Genomic DNA, 11,969 nt, shown 5'->3' on the forward strand with positions numbered 1-11,969 from the left:
TAATAAATATTATTAAAATAATAATATTTGTAACGATACGTTCTGACACTCTCACTGCAACAATGTAATGCAAATAATTTTATACTCAAACAAGTACTTGTCTATTAATTATAATATATTAGCTATATGGCATCACCAGGTGTCAAAGATGTGCGGCAATTAATTATATCATCGTGAAAGTATTGAAATTAAAAAATATATGTGAGAATACTGCGGATTGAAACCGTAGTGAGTCTTATTATAGGTAGTGCTGCAATGTACATTTTAATAATATTATATCATATAAATCGTAAAAATACACGTGAGGTCAGAGAGGTGGGTATAATCACTAATACTCTGATAACAGGGCACGAGACAAATTGCAATTATCGAACATTTACCGAATTTAACGAATTATAATATAAATACCTAATTTTTGTTTGATTTTTAGAACATATTATAATAGCAATTAAAGTGGATTAGGTATTTAGGTTAGCTACGCGGCGTACTTACCCTTAGTTCATATAATAATCTTTATATACGTATTTTTTCTTCAACGTATGTCTGTTGGTCATACTGCAGAATAAGTGTAATCATGCATTACTTTATTATAATAGTACCTAGGTGTCACTGTGTCAGAATACTGAAATATATAATAATAATAATCATAGTTAAAATATATATCATGATTTTTTGGTAATATTGGCAAGCAATATACTGTTAGTTATAATTGTACATTTATTTTTTTTTAATGTACAGTATTAATTTTAGAAATTGTAACATTACATCGTATAAAACTATAAACTGAGGCTATGCCCGACTATAGAGTACAGTTTTGAAAGTTTTAAGCTTCTATGCAATCAATTTCTATATCTATTATAAACACTATTTAATGCTGATATTGTTATATAAAATAGTCGTCCCAATTCCCAGGTCACCCTGGCGTACCCTGGTATGAGTACTATAACGGTTTATACAATATACATATTATTATATGCTATCCATATATTGTAATAATAAATTTATTTTATTTTTTCTATAAAACAAGGGAACAACGTACCTATATGTATATGGCATTCGCCTCGCCTCTTAGTCGAGGTGTGTTTCGTGTCAAGTGCAAGTTTATACACAAAGCCGATTAATGATTATAAATATAAACTATATCCTATAATATATATTATATTTTCCTATTCAATGTCATGCGCGCACGTGTGGTTTTCGTTGAGATTACCTCCAATAATATTATAAATTATAAAAAAATATATTACAAACGAATATGTAGAGCTATACATTGTGATGTTTTTGGATCTGTTGTGGCTTATTGCGGGACACTCCCAAAAAAAATAAAAAAATAAAACCTATTCCGCCGACATTCCGTATCTGACCCACTCGATTGGATGTTTGCGACGCCGCCGCGGGAGATACGATTGAGATATTATTGTACAATATATTATAATATACATTATAAAATATAATATGTACCTACAATCTACATAATATATATGCATATAATATATGCTGATGTTATATATTATTATGTATATGACACTATGTATAGTGTATATTATATATATATATGTGTAATATGTATATAATATTAAATATAGTATATATAGATAGCAGATGATGCAGCTCCGTAGGTATTTATATTATATGAGGCGCGCGCCCACGGGTCCCACGCGGAATACGCGTTGTAAAATACGACTTATATTATTATTGTAAATTATTATTTGTTGGCTTGTTGCTGAACACTATATTATGACAATGAATGCAAAGTTTGCCTCACATTCTTACCACTGCTAGTATGTTTTTGAAAAATCTATTGCATCATCGTAAAAGAGATTCACAGCTATTAAATTATGTAATATATGTTTCAAAAGTATAACATTTTTCGATTTACCTTAAACTCAAATTAAATATTTATAATTTTTTGTTTCGGTTACTAATTATTTTCATGGTCATTCATCAAATATGGCTGTATGAAAATCGCTGAATGTTGTAGTCGGGCTTACACGAAGACTAAAACCGTAAGACACCCTGTGTGATCGCGATACCTGCAGCTGCTTAATGTTATAAAATATTATTATGTATAATAAATTATTACATAATACTATGAAAGGAACGTAATTTGGAAATGTATTACTTTTATTTATTATATATACTTTAATATTATATACGCTGCGACATTACATCTTATGGTAGACGTATCGGCGTATCGCTATTCATTATTTTATAAATAGGTATATGTATTATGTTTTAATCGTCTTTGCAGGGTTTGAGGTGCGTAGATAACAACAATTGCCGCCGTTTGGACGATACACATAACAGGCTTATAGCATTTATGAAATATGTGATCAAGCAAACCAAACACAGTTCTTGAACGACGAACACCAACACGGAAGCCAAGTAAATTGTAGACACGTTGGACGCAATCGCCAAATAGTAGTGGATGTTTACGATTTTATCCCTGTCCGAACAACCTGGAATTCAAAATTGAACAAAAATTACATGATAGATTGGTTGCAAATAACTATAAATATTAAAATGTATAAACAAGTCGTAAGTATTATATAGATAAAGACAGAGGTAACCTCTGACTATATTATACTAAATACGTATAATATGCCCGTCACGAATGTCTTATTCAATGTAATAATTATTATTTATTATGCATTGTTTATAAACTATAACAATAAACGTACTCAACGCGAATGACAGGGTGTAAAATAACATTCCAGTGAGTCCGTTGGGTACGTTGAAAGTGGAATCTTCTCCAAATATGTATCTAACAATCCCAAAACCTTTGGCGTATCTGTAAACATAATTTTATAGTGATACATTATCGTTAATATTTTTTTAAATTATACCCGACATTATTGTTATTGTGTGAAATATGTAAATTTTTAATTTTATTATGTACCGTTTAACGGTGCGGATATATTCGATACCTTTTATAACTTACAATACATATTATACGCGATATTGTAAAATGGTGTTCGGGGATAAACGTTTCGATTTTTACCAATAATGTGTATATTTTCATGAATTTTAATAAGTCAACAGTTTTATTAAAGTTAATTATCATATTGTGCATTGTATTGTATGTATGTATTATTATTATTGTAGGTACTATAAATGCGATGGAAAAATAACCATTTTCAAATGTTTTGAGATTTATAAAAAATAAAATAGTGTAGCTTTGAATTTCAAACAAAAACCAATTCGCAATTCATTACTTCAAACAAAATTTGTGAACTTGAAATATGTAATAAATATGTAATATAAAAAAATGCAAAAAATCTCTGGCCCATGGGGGGATCGAACCCACGACCTTCGCGTTATTAGCACGACGCTCTAACCAACTGAGCTAATGGGCCGATGTTACGAAAGGCCGATTTTTGGCAATTTCAATACACATTGCATCTATATTCTATTATAGTGTAGTCCATAGGCGCAATTTGGGGGGTGCTTAGCACCCCCAAATTTTTAACAGCATTATCGAATATTCGAATGTTTATTGCTTATAACTTATGATATTATGTAGTCCCAGTGTTAATTTGTTTTTCCAAATGCCAATAGGTAATTTATTATTTCTATTATGATTAATAAATTATTATGTACTATTAACGTAAGAATATTTTATAGAAGGATAGTCGATTTAGACATTTATTTTAGTCGATAACGATTACGCCGAAACGTTTATCGACTATTCGCGTATGCCGTTGCCGTAACAGCTTTATCAATTTCTTTCGTGAATCCGGTAAATAGAAAAAAACATCTATAAATAGAACGCGCGTGATCAATTTATTGTCGATCCAAACTCCGAGCGACCATTAATTTGATCATTTCATTTTTTCTGCGAAAACACACAGATTGTGCTTATGTGCACCATTAGTCTATAGTGTCTGTACTCAATTGTCTGAATTAGTTACGAATCCTATACGTGTAACGTGTTTTAGTGTTTAATGTTTATAGTTTATTCTTATTAATTAAATTGAATAATATTATTATTAGTTATTACTCGAGTTGTGATTGCTTTTAAAGTTTATTATTGCAAATACTCAAAAGATGTTTAGTATTTTCAATATTGTAAAAAAGCCAAAAAATGAAAAACCCCAAGAAGTAAATCATGATATTTAATAAATAAAGAAAAACCCATCTTTATAATCATCTTAATGTTAATATTGATTATTATTAAATTTTTACATATTTTAGTTGAATTCTGAGGTTGTTGATGAACCTGAATTGGAAATTGTAGAAAAAGATGTTATAGTTAATCAATCTGATGCTAATTGTGTTGAAACATTAGCAAATGAACTCCAACATTCTGATTTGGGAAATCTTACAACTGGGCCATATCGTCCTGTTTTAAATGTAAGTTAACATTTTGTTAAATTTAATAACAATAACAATAATACTAACATTATTAGGTAATTATAAGTAATTGAGATTACATTAATTATTCATAGTAGGCAGTAGCAAGTATGTATTAATCATACTTGTTTAATATTTAGATACTTTTTCTGTATTTCAAATATATTAAATACAAAATCCTTCCGAACAAGATTTTTAGTTTTGTTTTTCGACTATGAAGAAATTGCTTAATAATAATAAGTTATAAATTATCACTTGAACATAATTAAATTAATTGGTTTTAAGAATTAAGAACCTGAAAACAACAAAGCTAAAAAAATGTATTTAAAAGTATTTGAAATACTTTTTGAATATATTTAAATACTTATTAGCAAAGATATTTGAATAAATATTTTAATACTTTTTAACTGAAGTATTTAAATACCTATACGAATTCTTTTGAAAAGTATTTTAAACAACATTGGTATTAAAATTATTCATTAAATATTTTAATACCTATTTAAAATACTTTTATTTGTATATATTGTATTGTAATCGTTCTATCTTGTAGGTTTATAAGCTAACTAGATTTGGTTCGCAAAAACAGATCGTTTAGTAGCGAATGGTATAAACAATATAATTGGTTGGAGTATAGTATAAAAAGCAATGCAGCATTTTGCTATGTATGTAGAATGTTTGCTGATGAACTTATTGATGAAGTTTGGTTTGTCCCAAAGACGTATACCTTTAATATAATATTTAAATAAACATATTTACCTGTTTTTATATACCTTAAATTTGTGTTTTATTTTATTTAAATGGTGTCGTGGTATGGTCATAAGGGGGTGTGGGGGGCAAAGCCCCCCACGGGTCACTTTGGTCAACTCAAACCTAGCACCCCCATGCATTTAACCCAAATTGCGCCTATGGTGTAGTCACAAAAATAACAAAATATAACGCTTTTATATTCAAACATTAATGAATATTAGACAACATGAAATCGGATGTAAGACGTATAAAGTAAAAATACTTTATCTTTATTTTTTATTCGTATTAATTATTTAAGAAGACATTCCACCACATGACAAGCTCCGAATTCCCAAAAACTAAAATCTAGTTGGGCTAAAAATATTTCAAGAGGCCTAATATCTTTAAATCGGCAAAAATGGCGTACCGTAGAAAGGAAAGTAGTCAATATGAATCAGCCCTAATGGCTCTATTCTAAATTTTTATAAATATGTCTGGTTATGGCCCGACCTTAACATAGGATTCGGTACCACTAGTCTCCGTCTTACTTAACAAGTAACAACCTAAGGTATACTAATAAGTATACAGCAAAAAAGGCTCTTGCCAAATAGAAACGTACAGGTTACCTCAATGGCAGGTGGATCTTTAATAATTAATAACCTAACCAATAGATTTATAAGGCAACTTCAAAACCACGAAAATCAAATCTGTGATGGTTAAATTTCTAACTTAACTTTAACGAATGGCTCACTCTAGAAAGTTACCAGAAAAAATCCTTAATCACATTAAGCCCCACCCTTCACTCCACCGCACTGGTATCTTAAAAAACACTGACGAGTAACGATGTTGAGAAGGCTAATGTCTTTGCTGAACACATTTATACACAGCATTTAAGCCAAACGAACCCCCAGTATTCTTTTAGTATTTGAGTTCCTAGACAATCTACTTCCAGTCTATATACAGGGTGATTTTTTAAGCATGCTCGCCCCATTTTTATGCTTAAATTATGCATATATTCAAATTTTGATTTTTGGAATATTTAAGTGTAGTTAAAGGCGATATTTTTGAGTACTTAGATTTTTCACAACTTTTAAGGAGTATCCTGTAGCGATACCAACTTTGGTTTTTCAAATGACAACCTATATGTTTTAAAACAAAATGTGATTCAGATAATTTTTCTGAAAATTTTGACATATTGCAATCAAAATTCGAACGAAAACTTCCAGAGTTATTCTACTTGAAATACTAAAGAATAAGGATAAAAGTCTAATACTTAAATGCCTACGTTGTAAATGGATACGATAATTATAATTCGGTATACAATATAAAAATAAAATATTTGTTAATAATCACTTCTTATTACTAAATGGCCAAATATTGCATCTGACAATTTTCAAAAGAAAAGAAAATATGAATAAAATAATATCCTTTTTACTTTATCCATGTTACCTATACCTTATATAGGCAACGTTAATATTTGTATAGCATAGGTATACCTACTTATAATAAAATACCGAACAATAGTGTATAATAGCACAAATGCGAAATATGTACGTGTATCCATTTACAACGTAGGCATTTAAGTATGACTTAGATTTTTATCCTTATTCCTTAGTATTTCAAGTAGAATAACTCTGGAAGTTTTCGTTCGAATTTTGATTGCAATATGTCAAAATTTTCAGAAAAATTATCTGAATCACATTTTGCTTTAAAACATATAGGTTTTCATTTGAAAAACCAAAGTTGGTATCGCTACAGGATACTCCTTAAAAGTTGTGAAAAATCTAAGTACTCAAAAATATCGCCTTTAACTACACTTAAATATTCCAAAAATCAAAATTTGAATATATGCATAATTTAAGCATAAAAATGGGGCGAGCATGCTTAAAAAATCACCCTGTATACCTACCAAACTCATTTATCCGAATTAAATTTTATTTAATATAAACATTTAAAAAATGTTAAATAACCTGGTCAATATTAACCTAACCTAACCTTATTATATCCGCACCATTTTTAAAACGTTAATACAACTATTACTTAGAACTATTATATTATCATCGTTTATATTCAACTCTATACCCCCTTTTTGTTTATGTTATCTTTTATCTAACTAGAAATATACACAAATAATACTTGCTGTTCCCCAAGGCAATAACATATCTCCTTCCTGTTCAATGATTTACCAGTGACCTACCAATCTACCATCAAAACGAAAAAAATCTCATTTTTATATTTGCGAATGACACTACAATTATTCTTACAATCGACAAAGATCCAACCAAGCAACACAAATAATCCAAAGCCATCTAAATGTGCTAAACATATGGTTTCATGACTGGAAAATCCAAGTCAATCCATTTAAATCCTCTTAAATTACTTTTACCCTTCGATCTCTTAACATTCTTCCAAAAAACTATCTCACAGGTGTCGTTAATGGGCAACCCCTCTTCAATTTACTCATTGTATAACCATGTATGTAAATACGGATTGTAAAAATTAATATTAAAACATTTAAAAAAATAAATATATATGATTGAATGTCAAAGAAAATTATACATTTAAAAAAAAGCATTTTATTCTGTACCCAATAAATTATAAATAATACAAAATAATGTTATAGTAAGTTTACCTATTATAAAATTTAAAGTTAAGAATATTATCCAGTAGGCACCACATAGAATTTGTTGATATTTTAATTTTGAAGCAAATTACATTAATTTAACAGTCAATTTAACATTTTCTGTGAAATTGATTCTTCTATAAACGTACAATTTGCAACCTATGTTATTCATTAATAATACGACACCAACACCTAAGGTACCTACTTTCTTAATACAATTGACGATATTGTATTAAATTGATTGAAATATTAAAGTGATAAACGGTACCTTATGTTTTTATCTAAAGTACGTTGAAAATCAAATTTAAAAACTATGAGTTCTCAAAAAGTCTTCAAATTATACATAAATTATTATTATTTCATATATTGACAATTGACACGATATTACAATAATACATGAATCTAAATAATAATATTAATAAACACCTAAAGTAAACCAGTGTTGTCAAATTAGTCAACATATGTGTACTGCGTTTTGCCCGTTACAAGGCGATTGTTGTGCGTTTTATTTTTTGGATAAAAAATATTAAATAATTTACTAGTTGGTAGGTATTGTAGTATGGTTTCTTAAAACATTTTAAAATAATTTTTCAAATATATAAAATAAGTAATACTTGGGTATGTGAAAAATACATAAATTACATAAATCAAGTGATCGCTGTCAGTATTAATAAACATCACTAAAGGAAAAAAATTTTTTTATTTTTGACAGTGTTTACTATTTAGTATTCTCGGGAATTCCTTGGTATGCCAATCCTAGGCTTAAAAATGTTTTCATAAAGTAAATATAACTTATATTTATATAAGATATAATAAGTAATTAGTAATTAACAATTTTTATATAGCTCATATAAACGCTTAACAATAGTAATTATAGAAAGAAAAAAAAATTACTTTTTGGATAAATCGATTACCATATCGACAATCCACATACCTTGTACCTGTTGTAAAATAAGCTGTATATACATTTAACGTATTGGAGATTCGCATGGATAGCATTCGTTAATAATATTGTGTCCAGTATTATCATTTATTGTACCTATATTTTTCTAAATTATTTTACTACTACATATTTACATTTAGTTTTTATAACGTTTATAATTTAAACATTTTAATATTTTAACAAGCTAAATAGATAAATAGCATTCTTATTGTTAAAACTAATATTTATTTATAGTATTTACTTTTTAAAAGTTAATTATTTTATTATATCATTTAATTTCATGAGAGCAATAAATGGATTTTTAGATTACGAATTAATGATTAATTCTATAGTGACAAATTTCGATTTTGAAACATAACAGCAAACAGTTACGATAGTCCAATAATGCCAATAATGGTATATTATTTAGGAACTAAATGATGAAATAAAAATTTTAATAGATACCTTTGATATTTTATTACACCTAATGCGTTTAGTTTTTATTTCTAGATACAGATTGATAGTGAACATATTTACTTTTATTTATTTATTATTAAATTCGAATATCTATTTCAATAATATGTTATAATATTATTGTATTATAATTTACAACACAATAATCATACACTTACGGCGAAATAAATGCTGAAGAACATTTGACGTATTCCCTGAGGTCACACAGTGGTTTGAAATCCGGATCATTTTCCAGTGAGATTTCCACGTACAGAGCATACGCGGACACACAAAATCCGATCAACGCGTACGCCTTGATGATCCTGTTGACCGTGCCGAGTTGGACCATGATTTGACAAGTGCGTCACGGTAGTCGTCCCTTCGTATATACGTCAGCATACTGTCACACTAGCACTAGCATTCTCACAATTAAACTATTACCTGTTATTGAGTTCGGTCATACGTGAAATTGGTTTTATGCAAATGCAGTATACAGTGCGTTACTTACACTGTATTGCATCAATTATTTTATACTTTACCAGGCGTGGCCAGTGCGAATGTATCGTATGTCGTATCCTATTATGTATTTACATATTTCCGAGATGTGGACAAACTTCTGTGTATTTTTCATTTTCCCAGTTTCTAAAAATTAAATTATACAAAAACTCAATAATAACTATCTATTTTATTTAAAACAATGTAATATTAATATGCATAATTTCTTCAATTTTCTAAAATATTTTGTAATCGAAATTCAATAATAGTAAACAGTGTGGTAGTATAACATAATATTTTAATATAATTTAACAATTATGTTCTTATTTTTTTGTTATAGGCTACGAAGATAAAATGTCTGGAAAATATAAATCCATCAATTATTTCAAAATAGATAGCATTAAAAGTATATATTCTATAATATGACGGTGGCAGTTTCCATCAATCAAGAAAATTTCTTTTGAGGAATCATTTTAGTGCCGTAGATAGAAATAGATGGGCCCCAGTGCAAATTAAATTTGTGGCCCTTTTTAAGGCGCACATTGGGTGTGAATGTAGGAGGTGCTGATATAATTGATGGTACACAGATTCGTGGGAGGCTTATAGCCCTCCACAGTCCACAACCCCACTAATAATATAATAAACTGCATTGCAATAATTTTAAATGTTTACTTATTTATATTCTTACTTTTTAATTATAATACAAATATAATTAATTAATATTTGAATTAATTTTTCTTTAATACTTTGTATAGACAAATTTGAAATTAATAACTAATAATAAAGTTGAAATTGTATAAATGTTAATGTAATCGCTACTCTTTATTTATTTAAGCTATTAAGCAACTATACGCTGTACATAATATATTATGTATTCAAAACATTTAAAAATAATTATATTATTACATGTTATTATATGGGAACTGCAGGGGGTGCTAATTTGAAGCCTGGCTGTGCTATATATTATACTAAAATAACAAAGTGCTAACGGCATTATCATTATATTATGATCTTATGAAAAAAATTGTTATCAGCATAGATTCTTAATTCTTATATTATTTTATTTAAGTATGGGCCTCATATTAGAAATTGCAACTCGGGGCCCCGGTGCAATGAACCGCCCGCACCGCGGTTTCTACGGCACGGAATCATAATATGATAAAAATGTTTTGTGAATTACGCCTCATATAGTTCACAACTAACTGCAGATGGGATTTGGTGTAATGCTAAACGTTTTTGATTTATTTACGGTTACATTTTATAATTATCATTCGGTTTGCGGGTTGCGGCGCCCATAAACTAAAATATTATATGATAGGTATACCAACCCAACAAAATAAATTAAATTTTTATCAAATTTGATCGTATACAAATACAATACGTACATATTAATAACATTATCGTGCAAATAAAATTACATAGGTGTATGGTGTATCGTATACATGCATATAAAAAGGTATAACAAGGGGCGGTGGCATTGGCAAGTATATTTCACCTAGACGCGTACGAATTTCAAATCGAAAATGACTGAGCAGTGTATACTTATATTGTTATTGCTGTGATGACTGATGAGTGATGACAAAAAATTTGTGTTTCGTCCTACATTACAATTTAAGATATAGGCAGGTTTGACCGAAATGTGCACTCAAGAATAATGTTATACGAGCTGTTACGATGTATTTTTAACGGAATTATATTATACTATTAATACTTATACGAGTAGTTTATATACTACAGATAAAAATTGTCTCGTATTTTCTATATAAATCAACGTATTACCTATAAATAATTACTAATTAAAATATATTTTATTTTATATTAATCTCTAAATAAATTAGAGCATAATTTTAAATATACAAATTATTATTATTATAATACTTTATTCGACTTACTTAACACTTAAGTTTAAATATATCCAAAACAATGTAATCCAATACGAACAAAATTGAAAAAATCTGAACATTTTTTGTATATGACTTTTTTTAAATATATATATCTGCTATTATTCTCGGGTTGAATCTAGCACTGTAAACCTGTACATACTTGGCTTGTTTATGGCGCCTTTGTGTACATCGTGAATTCTTTTGATCCTGTGGCTCACGAGTTCTGACGCACTGCAACATTAAATATAATTTGTTTAGTCCGAGAATTTGCAGAAAAATTCTGTCATCACATATAAATTAACGACGATGGGTATATAAAAAAACTTAATACGTTTAATAGTTACTTACCACCAAACAAAAAAATAGATATATGTATGGGTAATTAGTGATCGTTATTTGCGATCCATCTTTATTGCCGTCGTTGCCCTTTCCTATATGTATGTGTTGTTATGTTTAAGTATTATTTGCTATAACCGGTATAATCGCACATTGGTTTAGCACGTAATACTTAGTT

General features: G+C 28.4%; 1 protein-coding gene, 1 long non-coding RNA gene and 1 other non-coding gene across 8 annotated transcripts; 1 reads left to right on the forward strand and 2 right to left on the reverse strand.

Annotated features, from left to right (window-relative positions):
- Positions 1–2,106: 2,106 nt before the first annotated feature.
- LOC107161956 (Vitamin-K epoxide reductase) lies at positions 2,107–11,943 on the reverse strand. 5 transcript variants are annotated; one of them, XM_089230433.1, is made up of 6 exons: positions 11,804–11,943; positions 11,616–11,686; positions 9,617–9,719; positions 9,257–9,491; positions 2,682–2,791; positions 2,107–2,459 (listed from the first exon to the last, which is right to left on the reverse strand). In XM_089230433.1, exons 4-6 carry the CDS (start codon positions 9,424–9,426, stop codon positions 2,236–2,238), a joined length of 504 nt encoding a protein of 167 aa, XP_089086559.1. In that variant the 5' UTR covers positions 9,427–9,491; positions 9,617–9,719; positions 11,616–11,686; positions 11,804–11,943; the 3' UTR covers positions 2,107–2,235. The 5 variants fall into 5 exon arrangements, with proteins under 5 accessions (XP_089086559.1, XP_089086558.1, XP_089086557.1 ...); XM_089230432.1 differs by having other exon boundaries at positions 9,257–9,518; XM_089230431.1 differs by having other exon boundaries at positions 11,465–11,686.
- LOC149054297 (uncharacterized) lies at positions 2,419–10,373 on the forward strand. 2 transcript variants are annotated; one of them, XR_016192291.1, is made up of 3 exons: positions 2,419–2,538; positions 4,195–4,353; positions 9,913–10,373. It is a non-coding gene; the product is annotated as an uncharacterized LOC149054297 (long non-coding RNA). The 2 variants fall into 2 exon arrangements; XR_016192290.1 differs by lacking the exon at positions 2,419–2,538 and adding an exon at positions 3,946–4,101.
- Positions 3,283–3,356, reverse strand: TRNAI-AAU (transfer RNA isoleucine (anticodon AAU)). Its single transcript has one exon. It is a non-coding gene; the product is annotated as a tRNA-Ile (tRNA).
- Positions 11,944–11,969: the final 26 nt, after the last annotated feature.

The sequence above is a fragment of the Diuraphis noxia genome, unplaced genomic scaffold (genome assembly GCF_037042655.1).
Source record: "Diuraphis noxia isolate RWA-SAM2 unplaced genomic scaffold, SU_Dnox_SAM2 contig0008, whole genome shotgun sequence".
Classification (NCBI taxonomy): domain Eukaryota; kingdom Metazoa; phylum Arthropoda; class Insecta; order Hemiptera; family Aphididae; genus Diuraphis; species Diuraphis noxia.